The 26,586-nt window shown below is 43.1% G+C and overlaps 1 protein-coding gene across 2 annotated transcripts; it reads left to right on the top strand.

Moving 5' to 3' along the window:
• Positions 1–376: 376 nt before the first annotated feature.
• On the top strand, positions 377–25,901 carry LOC114563210 (alpha-1,3-mannosyl-glycoprotein 4-beta-N-acetylglucosaminyltransferase B). 2 transcript variants are annotated; one of them, XM_028590048.1, is made up of 15 exons: positions 377–755; positions 2,573–2,755; positions 3,180–3,317; positions 3,445–3,578; positions 7,707–7,753; positions 11,117–11,230; positions 11,516–11,591; positions 12,071–12,179; positions 12,457–12,587; positions 13,778–13,885; positions 13,977–14,170; positions 17,312–17,390; positions 24,865–24,940; positions 25,398–25,510; positions 25,631–25,901. In XM_028590048.1, exons 1-15 carry the CDS (start codon positions 665–667, stop codon positions 25,646–25,648), a joined length of 1,611 nt encoding a protein of 536 aa, XP_028445849.1. In that variant the 5' UTR covers positions 377–664; the 3' UTR covers positions 25,649–25,901. The 2 variants fall into 2 exon arrangements, with proteins under 2 accessions (XP_028445849.1, XP_028445850.1); XM_028590049.1 differs by lacking the exons at positions 24,865–24,940; positions 25,398–25,510; positions 25,631–25,901 and adding an exon at positions 19,266–19,590.
• Positions 25,902–26,586: the final 685 nt, after the last annotated feature.

Genomic DNA, 26,586 nt, shown 5'->3' with positions numbered 1-26,586 from the left:
TAGCCTACAAACTTCAATAACTGACGTTATTATATCCACCACATAACAAAATCTTCAACGCTAGTCATTTAAATTAAATGAATATTGTCTAATAATAATAATAATAATAATAATAATAATAATAATAATAATAATAATGATGTTTAGTTAGGTAGGCTAATCATGCTGTTGCAGCAATGCTACACCAGATAAAAGAAAGCGTTAAAATCATATTATAGCCTAATATGGCTATTCAGTACAAAATATTTCTTTGTTATTTTACATGTTTCCAAAAGTAAGACTGGTAAATTGGCTCTGAAACTTTGAACACTGTCTTCTGTTTCTAGTTTCTGTGTGTTCATGCGTTATCTGGTTCCACCAGCAGGTGGCGCTGTAGCCCGCACTTTAATGTTGCACCTGCAGCTGGTACCTTCTGTTGGCAAGCAGTTTAACTACATTTTTAAGTGACAGTTCACACGTACGGTCCCCATAGACGGAAAAGGGCAAAGACAGGAATGTTTGTGTGCTTTGTGTTTGTGATAACTGGTAGCCTACAGTCACTGCTGTCAGTGCAACTAACATTAGCTTACCTGCACTCTACCTGAACCGCTGACGTCCACCTGCTGCCCTCTGGGAACCGGCGGCTATCAGCAGACAAAATCGGACGGACTGACACAGAAATGAAATGAGGCTTTACTCCCTCAGATTTGGATGTGTGCTGGTTTTTGCGTGTTTTGCGACGTTTACTTGGATTAAATCGATTCCCAGTGATGGAGGTAAGCGGTCAGTGTGTGAACTTCTTGGTCTGGAATTTCGTCCAAATTGACTGTGTGTTTCCATGCAAACAGACAGAAACTAAACTTGATTAACTTGTTTGTACCAGTCGACGGCATAAGTGTTTGGAAAATGGTCACACTTCGTTGAGCCCACACAGAACATCTTGCGTCGGTTACTTGGATTAAATTGATTCCCAGTGATGGGGGTAAACTGTCAGTGTGAACTTTGTGGTCTGGAATTTCGGCCAAATTGACTGTGTGTTTCCATGCAAACAGACAGAAACTAAACTTGATTAACTTGTTTGTGCCAGTCGACGGTATAAGTGTTTGGAAAATGGTCCCACTTTGTTGAGCCCACACAGAAAATCTTGTAGTACAACATATTTTAGCAGCTGCTGTGACAGACCTCCACTTGACGGTGTTCGTATCTGCTTGGCATGAAGAGCTGTCATTAAAGAGGCTGAGGGAACAACAACAGAACATAGCCCTAACCTCACACTGTCAACCTGTGCATATATGGCCAATATACATGGTTACACGGTTCAGTCCATTCTACAACACAGGGTTTAGTCCCTTTTATGCTACACAAGAAGAAACTAAACTGCACAAAACAAAAGAAATGTTATGGAGTAGGCTAAATGGAGGATGTCTGGTTGTATGACAGCAGATACTCCTGTGAACAGGGTGAACAGGCGGTTGCTGGGTGGGCATTGTCTTTTTTTGGTATCCTATCCTTTGGACTCTGCGCAGGCACCCCACACTGATGCTCAGTAGATGTGTCCACTGATGTTCTGGGAGGTTTTAACCACCGCTGCACTAGGGGTGGGAATCACCAGAGGCCTCACGATACGATATCATCACGATACTTATGTTACGATACGATATTATTGCGATTTTAAAGATTTTAAAGACTGCAATATTCTGCGATATATTGCAATTTATTACCTCTTTTCCAACTTCAAATTTTTCCCAATTTCAAATTATGTCCCCAAAAGGAAACTTTGTCAACATCTGTTTTATCTAAAAAGATACATTTCTCCGTTTGTTCATCTCACCTCATTTTTATTGCTGCAAAATGGGATTGTCAAGCAGACAAACTGACCAACACATATATATAATAAAAGATTGATACTTGGCGTCTGTGTATCGATACAGTATTGCCACGGAAAATATTGCGATACTATGCTGTATCGATTTTTTTCCCCCACCCCTACGCTACACAGCCCCCTATCCTGGGCCGTGCAGTTTGAACTGTGTCCAGTCAGTATGCTTTCTGTTCCTCATTACTCCCTGAGGGACCTAAAGTTGGGATCAGTATGACCAGCCAGGTATTCTGCTAGTTCTACTCGTGGCACTAACATGAGGTATCACTCCTCCTTTTCAGCTCCCAGCTCTCCTTACTGGATTTTCTCCCAAAAGCAGTTGGTTCCCGTTCAGCAGGTTAGCTTAGCTACGGCTGGGTGATTGTGACCACATCAAGATGACAATACATACGACCGTAGTGGCCAGTCATGTGACTAAAGATCTTAGAAGATATTTGTACTTGTGAGGTTTTAGAGAAAAGATACCAGTGATATGGTGGTCCGACACTTACTGCAGCTGTAATGAAACATTTAAGACCATAAAAGGCAACATTTAAGCTGTATTAACATATGCTAATGACCTAAATGATAGACACTATAGCAATACAGTTATACTACTTCTAGTACTAATGAAAGCAGAGTTTGATTAAGTAAACCTAATGCTGAACAGAGTCCGAGAGCCATCTTTTGAGACACAAGGAGCATTGTGACTGCTACTTCCTTCTCCGTCTCCAGGCTCCACCGTGCGGCCAGACCTGGAGACCCTGTACCAGCGGCTGCTGCTGGCTGAGGAGCTGGGAGGGCAGGTCAGCAGAGATCTCAGCAGCCTCCTGGAAGAACTGAGGAACACATCCACAGCTGCCAACATCAGCCATCCCATCAGTAGCACCGCCACCACCAGCGGCAGCATCCCCACAGGTGGCGTTCTTAGCTAGCATGTGATGGTGTGCATTTCAGTTCACCCTTAAAGAGACATTTCTGGGCCTCTGCAATTTACACAGCAACGGATACAGGGTTGACCAAGTAACTCTTTGTTGCTATTACATAATACTGCCACTTCTAGTACATAGCACTGCTTCTGATCTGGCATCACTGTTAAATTATTACTTCACAGCCATCTCTAAGTGGGCCCCAGGGTTAGAGTTAGGGTTGCCCCTCACCCTTCTCTCTGTGTGAGTGTTGCCGTTCTCCAAATCCCTTAGCTACGGGAAACAGCTACAAACATCGAGCTAGCAAGCTACACGCACCGCGTTCTGGCTAATGGTTTCTAGTATCTTTAGACTGTTGAGTGTGAACTTTTGCATTGACTGAATACCTCCTTTCTTTTCCCTCCTGTGAACAGAAACAATAAGACAGAAGACAGACCATTCAGGCCAGCAGACCTTTGTCCAGCCCAACATTTACCTCTACATGCCCCACCTCAGACAACATCCAGACAGCCTCCTACCCAACGTAGTGCTGGGACAGGGGCGCCGTGGAGGTATGGAGCACTAATACAAAAACACATATCTTTTCTATCATCTGAAAGACTCTTTTTGTTTCAGCTTTGTTTGAAGGTGTGTGTGTGTGTGTGTGTGTGTGTGTGTGTGTGTGTGTGTGTGTCCCAGTGTCCCTGGTGCTGGGCATTCCTACAGTGAAGCGTGAGAAGCAGAACTACCTGGTCAGCACACTGCGCTCTCTGCTCTACGGCCTGACGCCTCTGCAGCAGCAAGATCTCCTCATAATTGTCTTTGTTGCTGAGGTTAGACACACATTTCACTCCAGTTACATTCAACTTCCAGAATTCGTTCCAACAGTAACACCAACAAAGATGATTATTATATTGTAATATTTGAATGCTGAAAGAAATGACCAGCGCATTGTCACTTTAGTCAAAAGTAACAACCCAGGATTTTCAGTCTGACATAGCCTAGGTTAATGTGCTTTGCTTTGAAACGCACTCAATTAAAGTTGCTGTAGGTAGGATTGTGAAAATCCAGGACTTAGCCAAAAAATTTGAACATCGACAACTTCTCAGTCCCTCCCCCCTTTTCTGCTAAAGCCCAAAACAGTCTCCTAAGCCCCTCCCCCCACAAGGGAGAATGAATGCGTTATTGTTATTGACACGCAGTTGGTGCATCTGAACAGGGAGCTGTAGATTTTTGCAAATCGCACTACAGGCTGTAGGTGGTGCCAAATTAGCCAGATTTTTTAAAATTACCTGCTTCATGTAGCTCTACTCGCACATAGGGTCAGTTTCAGCAAATATGACAGAAAGTTAGTTTTATAAGTCGTGAGCTTAGAATTATAAGGTTCTATCTCCGTTTAGGGTAGTTCTGAGATATTGAGCATCAAAGTTTGTACATCCCAGCTATTTTGTGAGATGGAACCTTTTTATTTTATTAATAACTAACTAAGAAAATATTTTTTTTACAAAAATAACACCACACAGGCATTAATAAACACCTAAGGGATCAGATTATGTCAAAAACTCAATTTCGGCCAAAAGTGGAGCTAGAACCTTATAATTCTAAGCTCACGAAGTCTTACCTACTGCACCTTTTAATGAGGAAATAAAACGGAGGGAGGAAGAAGCAAGAGGGTAAGCTTCGCCTCAGAACTCAAACCTCCTATGGCGCCATTTTGATGCTAGAAAGCGATCACCTCCCGTTAGCATTCCATTGACTGCCATTCATTTTGACGTCACTTTGACAGCGAATAACTTTACATCTGAAGCGTTTAAAGTGTCTATTTGTCCATTGTTTATTTCTAAAGAAACACGACAATGTATAAAAGGCTCCATTACCTTGTATCTCATGTTATGGCTCCGTAGCAGACGTTTTTGTAAAAATAGGCTAACAATTATGTCATAACCAAGCGACTTACCGTCACATAGTAGAGGAATTACCGTATAGTACAGGAGACGCTCGCAGGCAGTTTCGACTTACATGAGCTGTTTAGGTTTAATTACTAATGGTAACTAGCATTTTAGTTAGCAATAATAAGCCTGTGCCTATGTTATCTCCTTACATATACCTATGCCCTCCGTCTCTGCAAGATTCAGAATGATTGAGATTTCTCTTGGCACAGCTACCAGAAGACTTACAACTTTCAGACAGTTTCCTCATGTCACATTTACGTCGTCTCTCTCAGTTGGAGGCTGCGCAGTAACGCTCAGCGCTCACCGGAAAAGTGCTTCTAATATCCTTCACTGGTCTCCGTACAGAGCAACAGGATCTGTTGGTCCAGTTTATATACTGTCTATGGGAAGAAGTAGGTAGGGAGGAAGTTTACCTGCTTTCTGCCAGAGCAGCTGTTCAGTCAACACAGAGATAAGCATTGCACATCAATCACATGGTCATTTGTTAGTTTGTCAGAGAAATTTAGAGTAATAATTGTTAGTCATTTACTTTGGCCTGTAGACAGAATCATTGTATTCGTACAATCAGGGGTTACGGTATGTAACCACTGTTTGCTTGGTTCAGCCTTAATATGTTCTCCTGCCTGTCTCTGTTGCTGTCGCAGTGTTTTGGCGTGAGAATAGTTTGGGCAGCGTGAGAGCATGAGACTGAAGGTGAACGCGTGTCACACGCCAGAAGCGAGTTGGCAACAGTTAGCTTAGTCTGTCGTTTTTACGCTTCCATTTTTCTTTGGATTAAACAAATGACGACAGATTCTACTATTGTCATACATCATATTCCCATTTCAGCAACAATCTTCTTTTTAAACTTTGAGCACAAAATTAAGTTATTTGTCAAAAGAAATTTGGCGAACAGTGGGGTTTGTTAGGAAGTCAGGAAACATGAAATATCATAAAAATGTCAAAATACATTAAATGACTCCTTTAACTTTGACCCATGCAGGGTCATAGATATCTGTGGCATAGGATTGACTGCTGTTGGATTCCTGAGAGCACAGCACAGTAGCTGCTGTTATACACTCTTCACAGCTCACAACTTTACCCATTATATTAGCTGTAAATCTGTATTACCTGCATCTCATAAATCATGAACAATGAAAGAAGCACAAATAACCTTTGCTCTCCCTCACACACTCAATCACACACACACAGTACACATGCTTATGCATGTGCACGGCAAAGACAGAGACAAAGCTGTGGGACAGGTCAGGTAATACCTCTTTAATGAGTCGGCACAACACAAAAGGTATTTCAAAATCACCTCAAGCTTACAGAAGCAACACAATCCGCTATGTTAACAAAGGAACAGTAAACACTTCTAACCTTTCAGACCTGTCCAACTAGTTTGAGTGGTACACCGCAAATTAAATACCTGGGGTCTAATTTATAAACATGGTGCGCGTTTCCCCACGCGTGACAAAACCGGCATGAAGAAAAGTGTGTTTACCTATTAGACTTCCGTCTTCAAATTGTATCTCGGGGTGGGGGATACCACTAGTAGTGACTAGTAGTGATTTTGACAAGGTGCCTACAATCACAAATTGTTGTAATCATATAAATACTGCGGTGACCCCCGTGCGTAATGCTGCATGATGGCACTGCTGGCCCTGCAGGAGGACTACACCATCTATTTACTGAATTGGGTCCAGTAGAGCCGGCAAAGGGCCGGAACCGTGCCATCCCGGTCCAAATACAGGTCCTCGCCACTCTGGGGGTGACCTGCTGTTTATAGAGGGAAATGGCAGACAGCTAAGTGTTTTATATAAATATGAAATATAATCTTTATCGCTAAGACTTGTTTGGATATAATGTATAGTTCTGTTAAATCTTATCATATAGGTCTGGAATATCGAAGCTATCAGGTTTCCCTACACTGTGCGAGAACAGGCCAAAATTATAATTCAATTTGCAGCAATGTCCGAGCGTCTGAGAAGTTTTTTGCTTTTTCCCCGCCAGTCGTCATGCTTCGGTTTAACGAAAGAACAACTGCCAGGGTCATTAACATACTGATCAGCATTCATGAGGTGCTATGGGCGTGTGTACCGGGCGGCATAAGAGGTTGATTCACGTACGCACACTTGTGGGTAATCTGTGATTTATGAAGGGAACATTGCTTACAGATGTGCCTATGCACGGTTTTATAAATCAGAATTTCTTTGCGTACGCCATTTTTGGCTTTTGGCCGTACGTACACTTTTAGGGATCATATGCACAGTTTTATAAATGAGACCCCTGGGCTACACAAGTGTGTGTGTTAAAGATTACAGTTACATAAGTAAACAATAACTGCAAGCCGTTATGAATGGGGTTCAAGCCCACCCCGGCCAACTGTGGAGGTGATGCAAGTCGGACCTGCACGCCCACGGACGGGATGCATGTTGCAGGTTGAGAAAAATAATTGTAGCATATTTCATGATTTTGCCATAAAAGTGTAACATAGTGCCTCCTCAAAACAGCATTGGGGAACACGTGGATATGAGGTTTTTGAATGTACAATGTACGGTGTAGGAGTTATAGGGCAAACCCCATTCTTGTTTTTATAGTGCCCCCCCGCTGGTGGATATGTGTCATTTGTCCTTTCCAAGTTACGTGTCACACTCTCTATCATCCCTAAAAGTTTAACTTGCATAACTTGTACGGTGTAGGCTGCAGTTCTACTTTTATATATACAAAGAATAATAATAAAAACCCAAGCGATTTCAGTAGGGTTCCCAGCACCGCTGGTACTGGGATACCAGCCCCCTCGGGCTTGGACCCCTAATAGCAGGCTGCATCTCCCCGTATCGATGAAAACTGGTTATACCAGGTCTGGCCTTGGAAGGACGAGCACAATGAGGCTCACCCCATAACAGCTCCATTCTCAGCTCATTGTTGCAAAAGCATTTAAGACCTCCTGTTTGGTATTAACTAACAGCATCAGAAATGCCCTATATCACTGACTTTCTCTTTTTTCTCTCCCTGTCACGTCAGACGGACTCCGACTATGTGGGCAGCATAGCAGAGAGCATCAGGAAGAAGTGAGTGATTCTAGATTGCCTCCCACGGGGCACTTTCACTGTTCCATCACGTTGCTGTTCCCCTTGGTTTCATATGTTCTGTTAGCTGTTGTTTCTGACAGCAGCCAGCTTCTTGTGTCTTCGCTTCTACCTTTTTTAACTGGAAAGGTTTCCAAAGATAAATACATTAGTTACAGCAGTTTGAAGCAGCAGGATTGGACTGTATGTACACATACACCAGTCTGTTATCAGTCTGTATCACAAAGCAGGGCTGCAGTTGAGAAGGGCCTCCCATCCCACACATTATACATCACAGATTCAGTTCCCCTGCTCATTCCGAGTGTCATTTGTAGTCAGATGTGGGACATTTTCTTCATGAATCATCACTGCATAAGTAAACTCACCGAATTGGAAAATGTGATTTTTATGTGGCCCTTTAAAAGCAAAGTATAACCAAGGAGAGACGTTTCCATTTGTTTTGCATCTCTTCTCTTGTTAGATCGATACAGGGTGTAAATGGTTCTGAGCACACATCACAGCACATATATAAAAGCTGCCCTAATCAATATTTTTATATTAACAATGAGTTGGATGAATATGTGTAATTGAAAGTGAATCCAACTAGCCAATTAGATTAGCCAATGATTAGCCATCTGGATCTATCCATTTTGAGACAATGTAGAAGTTGAAAACACAGAAAATACTTTAGAGAAAGAACAACAGTGGTGAAAAGTAAGAGCAAGGAGGTATTAGCTTGGAGCGACGATGAGGTGGAACTGTTACTGAAAGGTATGTAAGCTAACTAACCGATAAAACTGACTGACGGGCAGCATCCTTTCCAAGGGTCTCCGTTTGTGTCCATCCAGACTACAAAGCAACAAAAATAGGGGCAGCAGTGTTCCCAAATGTCTCGCCGCAGTAGTGTGGACGCCAGGCGTAAAGGTGGCAACAGATATTCGTTTTTAAAGGTCCCGTGGCATGAAAATGTCACTTTATGAGGTTTTTTAACATTATATGTGTTCCCCCAGCCTGCCTATGGTCCCCCAGTGGCTAGAAATGGCAATAGGTGTAAACCGAGCCCTGGGTATCCTGCTCTGCCTTTGAGAAAATGAAAGCTCAGATGGGCCGATCTGGAATCTTGCTCCTTATGAGGTCATAAGGAGCAAGGTTACCTCCCCTTTCTCTGCTTTGCCCGCCCAGAGAATTTGGCCCACCCATGAAAAAGGGAGACATCATGGCTTTCAAACGAGCAAAGTGGCAGTTGGTCAAGGCACACCTCCACCCTCCACCTTGCCCCCCCTCTCTCCTCCTCAATAGCTACAGACACAGAAATGGCACATACTAAGGAAAGCTCATTGTGGGACTGGCTCTAGTGGCTGTAATTCTGCACCAAGGCTAAATTTCGGGAAAGAGACTTCAGATATAGTATTAGGGGACCACTAAGGCCTATATTAAAGCATCCAAAAAGCACAATGTCATGGGACCTTTAAACCGGAAACCTCAACAACCTTTGAGCTAGCAAACTACACACTGAAAATGTCAAGTTTTGAAGAAAGTGTGGATGGTGCAACAAGGCAGGCCTGCTTGGTTCTTTCGGGGAAATGATTGTAAAGATTTACAATGAATGTGTTTAGGGCATTTCCTCTCTAACTGGGATGTTTTGGGACCGATTGGTGGGATTGCTGTGGACGAAATACACACGGAGCTATACTCGTAAGAGCCAATGAGGTTTAAAATGTCCTTCGGGATGATTAAAGTATCTAGCTATCTATCTATCTAACCATGTATCCAGCTAATTTAAATAGCTCACGTTACTAATTTAATATTGTACGTGGTGTTTTCTTTCCGTCGCTGTGTCCGGAGTTTACCACTCCCCAAGACGATTGTTATTGGTTTAAAGAAATGCAAACAACCCAGAACTTTTCTTGTTCTGTCCCAGAATGCATCTGTGGTGTAGCCAGACTCCACAGCACTGTGGAGATAGAGCTTGCAATGCGAGACTATACACACATGCTTCAAGAAGTCCACCATCATTCCTGTGTCATAGAAAACAAGACTAGTCTGCCTGAATGACTACCGCCCAGAGCCTCTGTAGTGATTTAATGCTTTGAACCACTGCTCTGCTCCTCACTACCCAGCACAGTGGACCTATCACAGTTTGCCTACAATAGCACACATCCTCCACAACATCCTATCTCACCTTAAAAAGAAAGAAACCTATGTAAACCTATATGGAATTACCAGACCTTCCTCCACTCTACCAACTGAGCTATCTGGGCGTCCGGCATGTCTTTAAACCAATCACAATCTTCTTGGGTGGAGCTAAAGGCCAGACAGAGCCACAGTGCCTGTGCAAAATGGCCTCAAGGAGGAACTTGTTTTGGTGGAACGTGTACGTTCAAAAGTTGTTTTAGTCGTGCAACAGAAAACTCAGACTGGACAGATAGTCTAGCTAGCTGTCTGGATTTACCCTGCAGAGATCTGAGGAGCAGTTAACTAGAGTCCTCATAAAACCACCAAGTTTAGAACGGCAACACAAAGGAAGAGGAAGCGGACATCTGGCTGAAAAGATCCGGCGGAATTTCCAGCAGCACCTGAGCAATCCCGGAAGTGGAACGTTGTGGACATTGGAGATTGCATGTAAATACCAGGTGTGAATGGGCTCACAAAGCAAATTTTACTATCGGCTTCTGGCGTAGCAGTCAATGCTGTAATACCCAAGCTTAGGGAGTACCTGCAGAATTAGCACACATCTAACCTTTTTTGGGCACTTTTCCATTCGCAACTTTCTGCCACAATAGATTTGGGGCGATTTATTTACTAAGTACTTATATCTTATCTACAGTACATATTCACAGGCCTGAAAGTTGTATTCCTTTGTGTGGCCCATGTCATTTCATTAATGCATGTTTAAATGTTTCAGAGATGTGTAATGTATAACACGTTAGACATTAGCTAACCAGAATGGTTGAGCTCTGAGTGTTACTGTTTCTAATGCTGCATTCATGTCCTAATATCCTGACAGTTAAAAGCATAGTTCAGGCTCATCTGGAGTTCAGCACACCATGACAGAAGTCTACGCTGACATTTACTTCCTTTTTGCATACTTTATATGTAGTACACTAGATATGTTTTCACAAATAATAAATCTATTACCTAAGCGGGTCTTTTTGTTGGGTTTGAGGGTTAAAATTAGAATAGTGATCAAAAAAGTGTAACAATTGATTTTTAAAAATCTTATTTTGAAGGAATATATCTTTTTGTTCATTGTGTCACCACGGAAATTGCATTCATTACGTAGGAGTCATCTTTCCCATATGATTTAAATGCTGAGTTGTATTATTCTGGAGAAGTCACTTAAGTTAACCAGTTGTTTCTATGTAGTTTTTCTAAAGAGGTGCAGTCCGGGCTGTTGGATGTCATCTCTCCTTCTCAGTATTACTACCCCGACTTCTCGGGCCTCAAAGAGACCTTTGGAGACTCCAAGGACAGAGTCAAGTACAGTCACCACTTCTGTTACCATTCACTAAGATGCTAGAATTGTAGCTTGTGTTAACGTTGAAATTTTTAGTTTTAGTCCCATTTATGTCGTAATGTTGTTTGTTGTATCCATGTATGAGTTGCTGTTGCAATGGGATCATTTACTTTAGTCTCATCTTCTTCCTATAGAAGAAAAAGGGCATACATACAGTACAGTGCATAAATAGATATGAAAATTAAAATTTGATTATAACTCAGCTGTGTGTGTGTGTGTGTGTGTGCGCGCACCTCTTCTGCTCTTAGATGGCGAACGAAGCAGAACCTGGACTACAGCTTCCTCATGCTCTATGCTCAGGACAAAGGAACATATTATGTTCAGGTAGGGCTCAAAGGTCCACAACTATTGATATACGGGTTCCCATCATGTATATACTGTATACTGTAGATAGATGATTTTTCTTTTTTGTTGGATGGTCCACCCAGATAGATTTGAAAAAATAATTTGTGACGATAATTAGCGCCCTTGCTCAGACCACACCCATCTATGATCTGGCCTTCACATTGACCTCACACCTGTAGAGTTGTATGACTGTATGTTGCACAGGTGTGACGCTATCAGGGTCTTACAATCTGCAGACAAAAAGACAGACAGACAGACAGACCATTTTATGTAGTTATTTAGTTTTTGTGTTGAATTGCTAATTTTATATTCGTACCCTCTCTAGTATTTATTTTGTTTTGTGTCAGCACTAGGGAAGTGTGTATATAAAATGTCTCCTACCAATCACTCAAAGCAAATAGTGTCTTCTTACTGAAATGAGTTTTAAAGATGAGATTTGGGGTATTTGTGTTTTGCAGTTAGAGGACGATGTTGTTGCAAAGGCAGGCTACTTCAACACCATGAAGACCTTCGCCAACCAACAACAGCAATGGCTCTACCTGGAGTTCTCCCAGCTGGGGTTCATAGGTGTGTGTGTGTGTGTGTGTGTGTGTGTGTGTGTGTGTGTGTGTGTGTGTGTGTGTGTGTGTGTGTGTGTGTGTGTGTGTGTGTGTGTGTGTGTGTGTGTGTGTGTGTGTGTGTGTGTGTGTGTGTGTGTGTGTGTGTGTGTGTGTGTGTGTGTGTGTGTGTGTGTGTGTGTGTGTGTGTGTGTGTGTGTATAAAGTGGGAGATAATCCACATAATGATCTCTGCTATTTTTAGTGCATACTCACAATAATGTGTGTGTGTGTGTGTGATCCTCCAGGAAAGATGTTTCAGAGCCGTGACCTCCCGATGATTGCAGAGTTCTTCCTGATGTTCCACAGAGACAAACCCATCGACTGGCTGCTGGATCACATCCTGTGGGTCAAAGTGTGCAACCCAGAGAAAGACGCAGTAAGTCCGCTGTGCCCAGAGGGGAATAACAAAGTGGATAGTAAAGCACTTATGATCTATTTGCTTTAAGTTGTCAATCGACAAGCAGGCTGTGGCTGTGTATTGCGCTGATGTGTACTTGATTACCAGCGACAGTGCACATTACACAGGTGCTGCAGGCCAAAGCAGAGATCATCCAAGATTCAACCTAATCTTAGCAACATCTGAGAAAAAAAACAAGAAACGTTTGTGTTAAAAACATATACGATACAGTGAACTGAAAACTACAAGATTAAAAAAAGTGGGAACAATATAAAACACACACCAATAAACTCTACAGTGTGAGGCTTAATGTGCATTTGCAGCTGGAATAAAGTGCTTTACTCTACTGTTTATGAAAGACAGTGTTGTACATCATATGAGGGGTGTGATGACAAATAAACTACTTAAGAAACCAACTTGCAAATAGACAGCAACATGTGCAAGACATGCACAAGACTACAACAAAGCAAACAGTATTTAAAGACTAGACTATATTTTACACACTGTTGGAACACTGAAGCTCTTTAATTATTAATCTATATTAGCCGTTGTTAAATACAATACCAGTGTAATGAGTTCGATACTTTAGTTTCAGTATCTCTCCAGTATGGCACTGCTGCGGTTTCATCAAAGAGGCGACCTGGCTGTCTGTGTCTGTGTAAGTGCCGCTGCTTTCGAGTGCCGCTCCTGTCACAGCGCGGAGCAGGCACACTTTGCTCCTCCTCCCCCCTCTTGTGATTGGATGTTGTACCGTCACGTAACTCAGCGGCGCCAGGCAAACAAGCACGCAAGCGGCCAGCAGCAAACACACACACACACACACACACACACACACACACACACACACACAAGCAGGACCGAGACGGAGCAGAAGAATGGCAGAGAGTAAGAGGAGCGCGGTGTGGCTATATTTTCAGGCCGAAAAATGAAACAACGGCAAGCTGTATAATTTGTAAAAAAGGCTGTAAGATACAGTGTTTACACAACAAATTTATACAAGCATATGGAAATTCTGTCCTGGGTTTTAACTTATTAATAATCCAAAGTAAAAATCACAAAACCACTTAAAAGTCACGATGATTCATTCAGATTTAGCAATTCAATGATCCATGCTAATTATTTGGTATCGGATCGAGTTGAGTTCACGACCTCCATGTTGTCTTCTCCAGAAAGACTGCGATAAACAGAAGGCGCAGCTCCGGCAAAGGTACAAGCCGTCCCTCTTCCAGCACGTGGGCCTCCACTCGTCTCTGCCGGGGAAGTTGCAGCAACTGAAGGTGATTGCCGAACCTGTGTTCCTAACGTGGCCGGCTTTCACAGCTTTCACTTTCAGTCATTGTGTGTGTGTGCGTGCGTGTGCGTGTGTAGGATAAGGACTTTGGCCAGCAGTCTCTGTTCCAGGCCCACAGTAACCCGGCTGCAGAGCTGAGCAGCAGCCTGAAGCATTACCAACAGCACAGCCTGGAGCGGGCCTACAGAGGACAGGACTTCTTCTGGGCACTGACACCCAGCCAGGGGGACTACATCCTCTTCAACTTCGCCCAGCCAGTCCACATTTCCAGGTCAGTTTGACATTTGATATAATTCCCATCTTATGATCCATGAACAGAGTATAGAAGGGGTCTGAGATGAAGTTTCAGTTTGTTCAACACACTGTTGTTGGCGACGCGAAGATAATCTGTGAGAAAATGTACACAAGAAGGTGACACATGGGCAGCATGACCTGTTCTCTTCACTTCAATGTTTCAGTCAGCTGTCCTTTGTGTCTGCCTGCAGCCATCTTTTGTGGGCAGTGGTGGCCTAAAGGTTAGAGAAGTGAGCTTGTGACCGGGAGGTCGTTGGTTCAATCCCCAGATAAAATCTGCTTGTCCCCCTCCCTCATTATCACCACTGAAGTTCCCTTGAGCAAGGCCCTTAACCCCAACTGCTCCAGTGGAGCTGCTCAGTGGCCAGCAGATCAGACTGTGGTTGTATGGTTGTGATCAGGGTGTTCCCTGACTCTCAGTGAACCTTCCTTAAATAAATAAAAATAAATCTTTATTTGTACGACATACTCAGTACACACAATGCAAATAGCATTAGACAAACCAAACCAAAGACCAACCTTCCATCTTCTACTGAAAGCAGCTACAGCTGATGTAACCACATACCTGCATGTTGTGAATGTTGAGAAATTACCTGTCTGTAATTAGGGGCAGACAATTTGGGGAGGCTCCCCCACCACCAGGCTACAGGGTCTTTTCCTGAACGATAGACTAGTGTAATATGTTTACTAGCGATCACGTCCGTTTTGGTGAGCCCAGAGGTGCCTTTTTAGAAGTAGCCTACATTTACGGTAGCTAGCTAACGGTAGACTACAGAGAAAGTGTGATATTTTTACATCCGTTTTGGAGCGTGTACAAAAAGCCGTCTATCAGCAGTGATTGTAGAGTGCATGTCCAAGAATAGCGCGGACACGCGCTTCACACCGCGAGCGGGCATGTGCTCCACTCGGCAGAAAAGGGAGAAAGAAGAAAAGAGTCTGCCGCTGTCCGGAGCGACAACATGGAAAATATTTCAGTCAGAACCGAAATGAGGAACCGAAATTTGCGTTCTAATCCGGTCCAAATACTACCGTTTGCTTAGGAACCGGTTCCATAGTGGAACCAGGTTTCAGTACCCAACCCTAGTCTGTATGTCTTTAAACCAATCACAATAGTCTTGGGCGGCGCTAAAGCCTGCTTCACACGGGACAATTTTAAAATTGTCGGCCGATTTTCCAATCCTGAGAGACCCCACACGCCCGAGCATTCCCAGGGCAGACGGGAAATCTCGCAAAATCCCTCGAGATCAAACGTGACTTCAGAGTAAACAATCATTGCGGACGAAGAGGATGCAGTGGCGATAGTTTGTAGTTTGTTTTTAACCGAAAAAAAACATTATCAAAAGAAAAGGCGATGGTCAAAGAAGACAAGCATGGACTATACTTGCTACATGATGATATGGAGGTGATTAGTTTTTTCTCATAGAAATGTCATTACGTATTACACAGATTAATTACCGTTGAAATAAACGTTCATATATTCGTTTCCATGTACTCTGGTGGGCTGCAGTTGTGGATGTAGTTATGCCCATCGACTTTATTTATTTTACACAGGCTGCGTGCTCGTTTGTCCCCAGGGGACACCACACACAAGGAGAAATCGGGCCAAAAAAATCCAACATGTTGGATATCCCCGATTTGAGATCGGAGCGGTCCCGACGTCCTTACGAGCAGACGAGAGCAGTCTTAACACACCACACACGGCAGGAATATCTGATCAGATTATTTTTTACGATAATCGGAGCATCCTTAGGATTGTCGGGAGGGGTGAATCGGGGCTAAAATCGGCCTAATTATCCTGCCGTCTGAACCAAGCTTAAGCACCGGACAGAGCCACAGTGCCTCTGCAAAATGGCCTCGGAAGGGAACTTGTTTTGGTGGAACATGTGTACGTTCAAAAGTTGTTTTTGTAGTGCAACAGAAAACTCTGATTGGAGAGATAGTCTAGCTAGCTGTCTGGATTTACCCTACAGAGATCTGAGGAGCAGTTAACCATAGTCCTCATAAATCCAGCGGAGTTTAGAATGCCAACACAAAGGAAGAGGAAGGTGACGGACATCCAGCGGAATTTGCGTCGGCAAAGGAGAAATCCCGGAAGGGGAACGTCGTTGATATAGACTATATTCATTGTGACTATCATTCTCTCTGATGTTCATCCAAACTTTTCTTCACTATCACAGAAATCCAGTGATAGTTGTCAGTACATCCATGGGTCCACTGCGACAGGTGCTGACAAATAATTTCGCACACTGGGATGGAGACACAGAGACAACAGGGACACTGATAGAACTAAAGACTGGGCTGAAAAGAGACCTGTAGCTGACATTACAGCAGGACATGGAATCATCAGTCTGGAGCCGAATGTTGGCCTGACATGAGCCCTGCAGCAGCTGATGCCTACCATGCTGTTTGTTAGGGGACAGAATCGGCAACAAGACTAGGCTACACTGATGTCTGTCTATATAGAGCTTTGTACCTGGACACACACACACTAAACCATACCTGCCAACACTCCTGTTTTTTTAGCCCTATGTCCCGGACCCCTCCCGGTTTGTTATTTCTCCCGGGAAACTCCCGGCAGGTGAAGGCGGTGTTCCCGGAAAGAAATCAAAATAAGCCTATAGCTGTGAATTTCAACAGTGTTGGGCACAACAATTTACACTAGTTACCTAGTCATATCGACAACCTCCACGCATTTTGTAAGGTGTGTCGCATTGATTTTAATGTAGCGCACGGTGGGAAAAATGACATTACCCAGCACATTAAAACACAGCGGCACCATCGCGCAGAAGAGGCACATAAGGACACACGGGCGATTTCCTCCTTCATCACGAAAGGACAGACAGGCAGAAAACGTGATGCAAGCTGAACTCACTTAACACTTACACACACACACACACACGTGTAAGTGTACTGTGTGTGTGTGTCACCTGCCCCGTGACATTGATGGGCTGTGATGACTGCCATTCACACACACTTTCTGTAGAATCCCTCCTCCTTAGACTAGACAAGGTGACACACCTGGTAATTCCATTTTGATGCAGTATTTTAGCCCCAGAGCAGCCACAAAGTGTACAGTATGTTGACCTGGCAGATCACTGTGCTGTCTTCTTTACTGCAGGTACCTGTTTCGCAGCGGAAACATCGAGACCAGCGGAGACAAATTCACCAACACCACAGTGGAAGTGCTGCCCAGCAACGTGAGTAACCTGTGTGTGCGTGCATGCTTCCAACTCAACCCTGCGAGAGTTTATTAGGCGATGCTTTATCTGCTGTGCGCTCCGTCCAACATCCTCTCGCTCTGCTCACATGCTCTGATACAGAGCGGTTTGCTTAGGTTTATTTAGTAATTATTTTATAACCGCTGAGAGTAAAATACTTTTTTTATATAGCGGGAACTGCAGCAGTTTTAATGACTTCTCAAAATGTGTGCAGTATGAAAAAAATGCAATACTGTGGCCGGGTTGGCTCAGTGGGTAGAGCCAGCAATGACATGTCGGGCCCAGATGAGGGCTTCATGGGCGGCAAATGTGGGCCCCATTATGGGCTTGCACCCGGGATCCACATTGGGGCAAGCCGTGGAAGCGCAGATAGGTTTTAAGTGGGACCTGTAAGGGTCTTATGTGGGTCTTAACTGGGTAATTCATGTCAGACCCATTTGGGCCCCACCTGCCTAAAGGGAGTTTAAAATGGGCTTGCACCAGGATTCAACCATTAATGCCCCTATGGGCTTAAAGTGGGTTCTGTAAGGATCTTATGTGGGTCCTAACTGGGCAATTCATGCAAGGCCTATCTAAGCCCAACCATGCCAAATGGTTTAAGGAAACAATCTAAGAAAACCGAAGAATGAATATAAGTCCAAGATAAATACAAGACACGCTTTGAACTGCAAGAAATATATTGTTACATTGAACAACAAGCATAATCTTTAAAAAACAATTTAAATGTCACAACATACCGGTAAATAAATCAAAAATATATGTAAAAAAAAGATCTCTGAAAAAAAAAAAAAAAACACCTCTGCAAAAAATACATTATTACAAAATACACTCATGGCATCTGTGTGGTGGACGCTCCTTTTTCTCTTTGGGCTCTTGCAGCCCTCCCCCTTCCACGGTCACGTGCGCCGGTAAACCACTTCAACAGCACCATTTCCACTTCTTTGCAGTTCACATTTTGAGTCATTGCATTACTCTTCAGTGCACCTAAAAACAAAGGAGCATAAGTCAGTTTAGCAAGGTTCTTTTTTGCTCCAACAAGTGCATGTTCTGCTCTTTCAATGGGTTGTCTCAGTCCGTTTTTAGCGCTAACAGTCACGGAGATATTCAAGCAGTTTAGCACCATGGATTTGGTTTTCTAGTTTGTGCTCACCTTTCTTTGAAAAGAAGTCAGTTTCCAATTGTTTCCCCTCATTCTGTTTTCTCTCCTCCTCCTGTCTTTCCTTTCTTTTTGGTAGCCTGATTTGGCTTTCTTTGAGAAAGACATTTCTACAGCAGAAGTTTGCGCTCCACCAGACGCTCTCAACTGATCTAGCTAACGTAATGCATGCAGGTGGACTAAACCATTTGGCACATTAGCAAGGGGGGGGTGGTGAGACCTTTTTGTATACAAAATGTAGTCAGTCAATCAACCAAGTTATTCAGCCAATACACTAACTTTACATTTCATCTGATATGCATTATGAAATGTTATTAGGAAATAAAAATATCCAGATAAAATAAAATATATTCCAGACTTTTCAAGGGCCCTCTGTTATGGTTGGGACCAGCTGGCTGTGAGTTTCTGTTTATTTTTCTCTGCTGTTAGTTTTTTTGTTGCTCTGCCTCTCTCTCCCTGTGCCTCTTTTGCTTTCCCTCCTCCCCTACGGCCTACTCCCTGCTTTCCTCCTCCCCTCCTGCCTACTGCTGGCCAGCTGACTACACACACCTGCTGCCAATCACCCATCACCACTTTCCCGCTGCTCACACTTGCCAGCCATCTACAATCAAGCACAGTACTTCAACCCCGGCTCAACAGACCATCTCCGCTGAATTGTTGCCTCATCTTCTCTGATCCACTTCCTCCCTCTGTTCCAGTCAGCTGGCCTCCGCGGTCAGTCCTCCTCCCACGCCACCCTACATCGCTCTGCCTCCGCTTCCACGTTCCAGCCAGCCCTCCTCCCCTCCTCGGCTCCCCCGTTCCAGTGCCTTCTCCGCGGTTTTCCAGCCCCGGTTTCCCCACAACTCCCTGATCCCCCTGGTCATCCTAGATTTGTCCCTTGAGCCCCTGCCATCCTAGGTTTTTCTCCTGCGTTCCTCACCATCCTAGGTTTTCCCTTTTTGTCCCTCACCTTCCTAGTTTTTTTTCTCCCGTACTCCTGCCTCCTTGTTTTATTTAATAAAGTATTTGTTCACCTTTGGAGCATTGCGTTTGAGTCCGTTCTGTCCATCGTAACACCTGCTCTCCCCTTGGGCCCTGGTAATCAGTATTGGTTTTACCCCCGGTCCGATGCCCCTGGTGTCTGTGCTGCTGCTCGTCTCTATTTATCCAGAGAGAGTGAACGCTAAGCAACGCACAGGTCTGCTTCAGAGCTCCGTGTGTTTGAGTCTGAGACGGGAAACGTAATGAAAGGTTGACAAGTAAACGTGTGGCTGAAGGGGCGCCCTAGGATGATCATGTTTAATGAACACATTTTATTTTGCTTGTCGTTCTAATTCTATTATTAATGGGAAGTAGACCTAAGGGCAACACGGTGCCCCCAACACATTTGACGCCCTAGGCAATCGCCTTGGTCGCCTATGGCAATCGCCGGCCCTGGTTGACAGCTATGCTGCAATGTATATCGAAATATCGGAAATGTGTTTAAAACTCATATCACCGTTATTGAATAAAAATCTATCGTGATATATTAATTGTTGTCCAACCTCTCCCGCTGTTTTTCCTTTTGGTTAGATTCTACATCAGATTAAACAGCACAAAAACCAAAAATAAAGACCACTGTACAATCTGCAGTGTTATTTTTCTGGCAACATAATATTTCAACAGGACCCATATATGTGTTCCCAGTTCAAACCCATGCCCACTTTGCCCATAAATGCACCATGCAGGACCCATATATGTGTTCCCAATTCAAACCCATGCCCACTTGGACCATAAATATGCCATTCAAGACCCATATATGTGTTCCCAGTTCAAACCCATGGCCACTTGGCCCATAAAAATGTCATGCAGGACCCATATATATGTTCCCTGATCAAACCCATGCCCACTCGGCCCATAAAACGTCTATGCAGGACCCATATATGCATTCCCAGTTCAAACCCATGCCCACTCGGCCCATAAATGTGCCATTCAAGACCCATATATGTGTTCTCAGTTCAAACCCATGCCCACTTGGACCATAAATATGCCATTCAAGACCCATATATGCATTCCCAGTTCAAACCCATGCCCACTCGGCCCATAAATGTGCCATTCAAGACCCATATATGTGTTCTCAGTTCAAACCCATGCCCACTTGGACCATAAATATGCCATTCAAGACCCATATATGTGTTCCCAGTTCAAACCCATGCCCACTTGGCCCATAAATATGCCATTCAAGACCCATATATGTGTTCCCTGATCAAACCCATGCCCACTCAGCCCATAAAACTTCTATGCAGGACCCATATATGCATTCCCAGTTCAAACCCATGCCCACTCGGCCCATAAATGTGCCATTCAAGACCCATATATGTGTTCTCAGTTCAAACCCATGCCCAATTGGCCCATGCCTGTCCCTTATGAGGCCCATGTAATCGGCTCATATGGGCTTCCTATGTGGGACTCATACTACAAAACCTACATGGGACCTGCTGATTTCACCCAGCCAAAGCCCATGCCCACACAGTAACCATGGAACCTGTACTTAACCCATCTTGGCCCCACATGTCATTGCTGGTTGGGCAGGTGCACATGTAGAGGTTTATGTCTCGACACAGAGGTCCAGGCTTCGAATACGACTTGAGACGATTTCCTGCATGTCTCCCCCCCTCTCTCTCTCTCTCTCCCCTTTCTCACCTAGCTGTCCTGTCAAATAAAGGCAGAAAAGCCCCAAAAAATAATCTTAAAAAAAAAGAAGCAAAATATTGCAACAGCCCTACTAAGCTCTGGACGCAGTGACGGTGGCTCTGCTAAATAGCCTCAGGAAGGAACTTGTTTTGGAGGAACAGCTGCACCCCGCAATAGAAAACGCCACATACAATATTAAAGGATGTTAACTGTTGACACAGTACAGTAAGGTGAGCTATTTCATTAACTGGTTAAACACCAATCGGTCTAGAAACGCTGGCAGGATGGCTCTCCATCCATCGTTGCCAACAAATGTTTCTGGTGAACCGTATACGATAGAGAACAGGCCAGCAATTTTTTTTCTAAAAAGGCAAACCAGTTAGTTGTTTATTTTAAGACTTATTTTCTCTTTCATATAGTTACTGTTGCTCTTTTATAAATCAAAGTATTTGTTATCCAATGACTCGATTAATCAATGGAATCATCGTAGAATACTTTATTACTAAAACATTAGATAGTCCCGATGATAAAGCTGGCCCAGCCATAGCCACACATAATTGTGATTGTGATGATTTTCATTATGTATTTAAAGCCAGCAAGACTTGTCTAAGCAGGCTAATTACATATTAGACACAGCATTGTAGGCTTGACAGTGTCATGAATGCTACAATTAGGCTTTTCAGTTTGCCCTTAGCCCCAGGACAAAGAAAGCGTTCACACTGGCATTCCACGTGGCTAAACCCAACATTTGCATAGGGCTTCCTAGCTCTGAAATGTTTTTCATATTCCATTTACCTTGATGAAATGTCAGGAAGGCATGAAAAAATAGGTGCCTCCGCCCAAGCCTAGTTGACATGGCAACAAAATATTGAATGATTCAGGATGGACACACCTTGTCCAGGAGTGTGGACTACAGAGGTCTAAGTAAAGCCCAGCAGTGTTTCATGTGTTGGCTGGGTGAATGACCAAAGGGTTATGGCAGGGCAATATAACGATATATATCGTTATCATCTTAGATTTTTGATATCATACTATCGTGATATGACACAAGTGTTGTGTTTTTAAAGGCTGTATCACAGTAGAGTGATGTCATTTTCTGAACTTACCAGACTGTTGTAGCTGTTCTTTTATTTGCCTTTACCCACTGTTGTGGAAGTTTCTTGTGTTGAGAGTTGAGAAAAACCAAGTTTGGTCTTTGTATTTATTATGCTTGCAAGCAGGAAACACAATTTCCCAGAGCTCATATAGTACAGTGTGGAAACGTCTTTCCCACAAGTACAAAATACAGTTGGTTTATATACACTTCAGAATGCAAGGCGTACCCATTCTTAGTAAACATGACTCCGCACTCCTAGCAGACAGTCTAAATAACAGAGAAAATATTTGTTGGGCTGATTGTGGCTGACGTATTCCCCTCAGCACACTATCTCCCCCAAGATGAAGTTCCTGTTTTATCTCTAACTGCCTTAAGAACAAAATGTTTTTCAGTGGACCTTTTACGTTTGTCTGGATCATATTCATTTCAGCATGACAGAATCAACTTCAAAAGAGACAAAAAAAACAAAAGGTCACATTTAAATGTAATTTTCCCATTACACCACTTAGTCATTATATCCACATTATTGATGATTATTTATCTAAACTCTCATTGTGTTAATATTTTGTGAAAGCAGCAATTATCAAACCTACAATATTGCCACAATATCGATATTGAGGTATTTGGTCTAAAATATTGTGATATTTTATGTATATTGATATTTGATTTTTTTTTTTTCTTTCTTTTTTATGGCCCAGCCCTAAGTCAGCTTATCTTCTCAACAGTTTAATACCCCGAAACACAGGCTTAATGATAAGTGTGAATGAGTCAGCACTGTAATGTGTGTGTGCCCAGTGTTGATTTGAGCCCAGGTGGCTACAACGTCAGGGAGAGGCTACACAGTCCATGCTGTTGGCGAAAGTCCTGTTACTCTTCACCAATCGTATGTCGCAATAACCGTTGCAGAGTCTGACTGATCTTAAAGACTGTATCAACAGCAGCTGTGATGCTTGAGAAGTTAGATTTACAAACTCTGCTGAAAAGGACTCCAGGACCATCATGAAATAAGATCAGAGGTATGCAGAGGTGTCAAGTAACAAAGTACAAATACTTTGTTACCTTACTTAAAGGTGGCATGAAAACTTTACTTTATGAGGTTTTTTAACATTAATATGCGTTCCCCCAGCCTGCCTGTCGCCTAGAAATGGTGATAGGTGTAAACCGAGCCCTGGGTATCCTGCTCTGCCTTTGAGAAATTGAAAGCTCAGATGGGCCGATCTAGAATCTTGCTCCTTATGAGGTCATAAGGAGCAAGGTTACCTCCCCTTTCTCTGCATGGCCCACCCATGAGAGAGAGACATCATGGCTTTCAAACAAACAAAGTGGCAGTTGGTCAAGGCCACACCCCCAACCTCCACCTTGCAAGAATTTTTCGAAATGGTTGGACATTAACATTATAGTCATTATGGCCTTTAGGCACTATAGGCCCCTGTGGCGCGGCCTAAGCTTTTTTCATTAATGGCATTTTTTCCCCCTTACATTACTTTTACTTTTATACTTTAAGTAGTTTTGAAACCAGTACACTTTTACTTGAGTAAAAAGCTTGAGTTGATACTTCAACTTCTACAGAAGTCTTTTTAAACCCTATTATCTATAATTCTACCTGAGTAATGAATGTGAATACTTTTGACACCTCTGGAGGTATGTGACCTGTCTGAGTGGTCTCTACAGGGTTGTAGTAGTCACATTTTACACCATGATGATGCAAACGCAAATCTATGGTCAGTGTGCTAAACCTCCGTGATTAAAGTTAACCTATGTTCTCCATCTTTTTTAGCCCAGGACCCTCACCAGATAGCGGGGGGCCACTCATTTCTGTTCATTTGACGTAGTACTAGTCTCTTATGTCTGGCTGGTGCACTAAGTGCAACTTGCACAATAGGTTTATCGTCATCTTTATCAATACTAGTTAAGTAGTTGTACATTATTATTTCATGTATATTGTATCCTATTATTTCATGTATATTCTGTATGAGTGCTGTGTGTCTGATATTTTGCTGCTGTAACTGTAATTTCCCATTTTTGGGATCAATAAAAATCTATATCTATCTATCTATCTATCTATCTAGTCCACATAGCATTCTGGGATGGGAGAAAAACGTGTTCTGGTTTATTGGCATTTCTTTAAACCGATCACAATCGTCTCCTGGTCTGTCCTTTTTTGCCACTGTCCTCTTGTTGTTTCCAGCTGCTGTCACTTCTGTCATTTAAACTTGTGCATCGCCTGTATAAGTAGACAAATCACTGCATCGGTTCGCAGCTTCTGGCAATTCAAACAAAAGTTGTTGGAAAAAAAAAGACTCAAAATGTTTACAACAGCACTGTTGCGTCACACAGACACCTGGTATAGCTAGCTATGGTCATGCTGTTGCTCATATTTGACTGCTTTGTGCTGCTACCTGCAGACTGCTGGGTGTCCTGGGTGTGTGTTTGGAGACAGATAAACACTCAGCTCAGTGGAAAGACAGTGAGTGATAGGCCAGGTGGTTCTCTTGTCTGGTTTGTGTGTTAAACCTGCTGATATGTGTTGGGTTTTCTTCCTTCAGGCGTCAGCACGAGACAGACTAGCAACTGGCTCATCTTCTTCCTACAAAGCATCTGATGAGCACTTCATCACTATCGGTAAAAGCATCAAATCAATTCATAATGCAATAAAAACATGAATGAGTAAGTCGTCCCTGTGTGTGCCATCCATGTTTATGTTGAACAGCTAACACACAGCAGGGTTCCTCTGATAGGTTTCTGAACGATTTATCTGTTCCTCCCACCCGTCGGAGAAACAGGAGCCTAACAGGGACGAGAGCTGGCTTCAGCTTCTGTCATAGCAGCTGATACATGAAGATAATGTGTACTGTCTGTTATGTTTCTGTGTTGCACTGAAAGCAGACGTCCCTCTAAGACTCTAAATATACTCCACGTGTGGTGCTGTTAAAGGCCAAATGATTCGAACTTCGAAGGACAAACGCATGCATCTGTGAAAGACTAGAACTTTTGAAACATTGTAAAGTAGATGGAGTTGTTTGTGCTGTCAGCCTCACACGTGCACATGCAAACTGTCCTGCGCGTGCTCGCGTTTCAGGTGCGTTTGAGAACGGGGTCGCCGAGGGAGAAATTGAAGAAGTGCTGCAGCCGATCTCAGCGCTCCGCCTGGTGGTTCACTCTGACGCAGACGTCTGGGCTCTGCTCAGTGAGGTGTGTGTGTGATTGAGTGAGTGTGTGAGTGAGTGAGTGAGTGGTGAGTGAGTGAGTGAGTGAGTGAGTGAGCACTCTTGCAGCAGCTAAGGTTAACACTCACTCTTATTCCTCTGTCAGATACACATTGCAGTTTGAAGACCACAGAGAAGAGAAGAAACCCCCCCCCACACACACACACGTTGCCATGAGGCCCAGTGAATCTGCTGCTGCCCCCCCACTTGTATAGGGTTGGTTTGTCAACCTGAAGGACGGTGAGAGGAAGAGGAGCCATGTGTACAGTGTTTGTTCTGCAATATTCATTATGACGAGTTCTGATATTGATTGTGTGCCAGGTAGCTGTTTAAAAACCGCGAGTAATTTATTACACTATTACTTTATATTTTGTTGTAACAAATAAAGAAATTCACCTCGCCTTTAGAGTATTTAATTTCCACTTTTACCTGCTTTACATGAAATCCAAAACTGTAACACAGATTCCACCAAGTACAAACAATGGTCTTCTCATGTTCCATGTGCGAACGCTAAACAGAAGAGGTCGCAACTCTCATGGTTTGGTGATCTGATACCGGGTGTTTAAATTCGCCGGTGAAGCATCAGGCTGACTTATTCCCAACAAATCTTTTTTCGACATACTTTTCTATGACTTATTTTCGACATACTATACTGTCTTTTTATGACTTTTACATGGTAAAGCATCTTTCCATTTATTCTGATGCCGTACGTTTTTTGTCTGTAAGGAAATTGACAATAATAGTGGGTGGGCACAGTTTTTTTTTTTTTTTTTTCATTGTGTTTATTAAATTTCAGTTTGCTAATCATATCAAGTTACATAGTGTACAGCAATTATACAGAACCCAGCAAACATTTTTCACATTATTCTCCCCCCTATCACCCCACCCACCCTCTGAATACAAACCTAGAAATCACATACTGTATATGCCACATATGTAATACAGCATACAAAAATTAAATAAGAAGAAAAAGTAATAATAATACAAATAATGAAATATAAAATATATGAAAAAATAATTAAAGGGAATAAATAGAATATAAATTAATAATAAAATTCAAAT

Source organism: Perca flavescens, chromosome 10 (genome assembly GCF_004354835.1).
Source record: "Perca flavescens isolate YP-PL-M2 chromosome 10, PFLA_1.0, whole genome shotgun sequence".
Taxonomy (NCBI): domain Eukaryota; kingdom Metazoa; phylum Chordata; class Actinopteri; order Perciformes; family Percidae; genus Perca; species Perca flavescens.
This window is presented reverse-complemented; position numbering and strand designations above follow the sequence as displayed.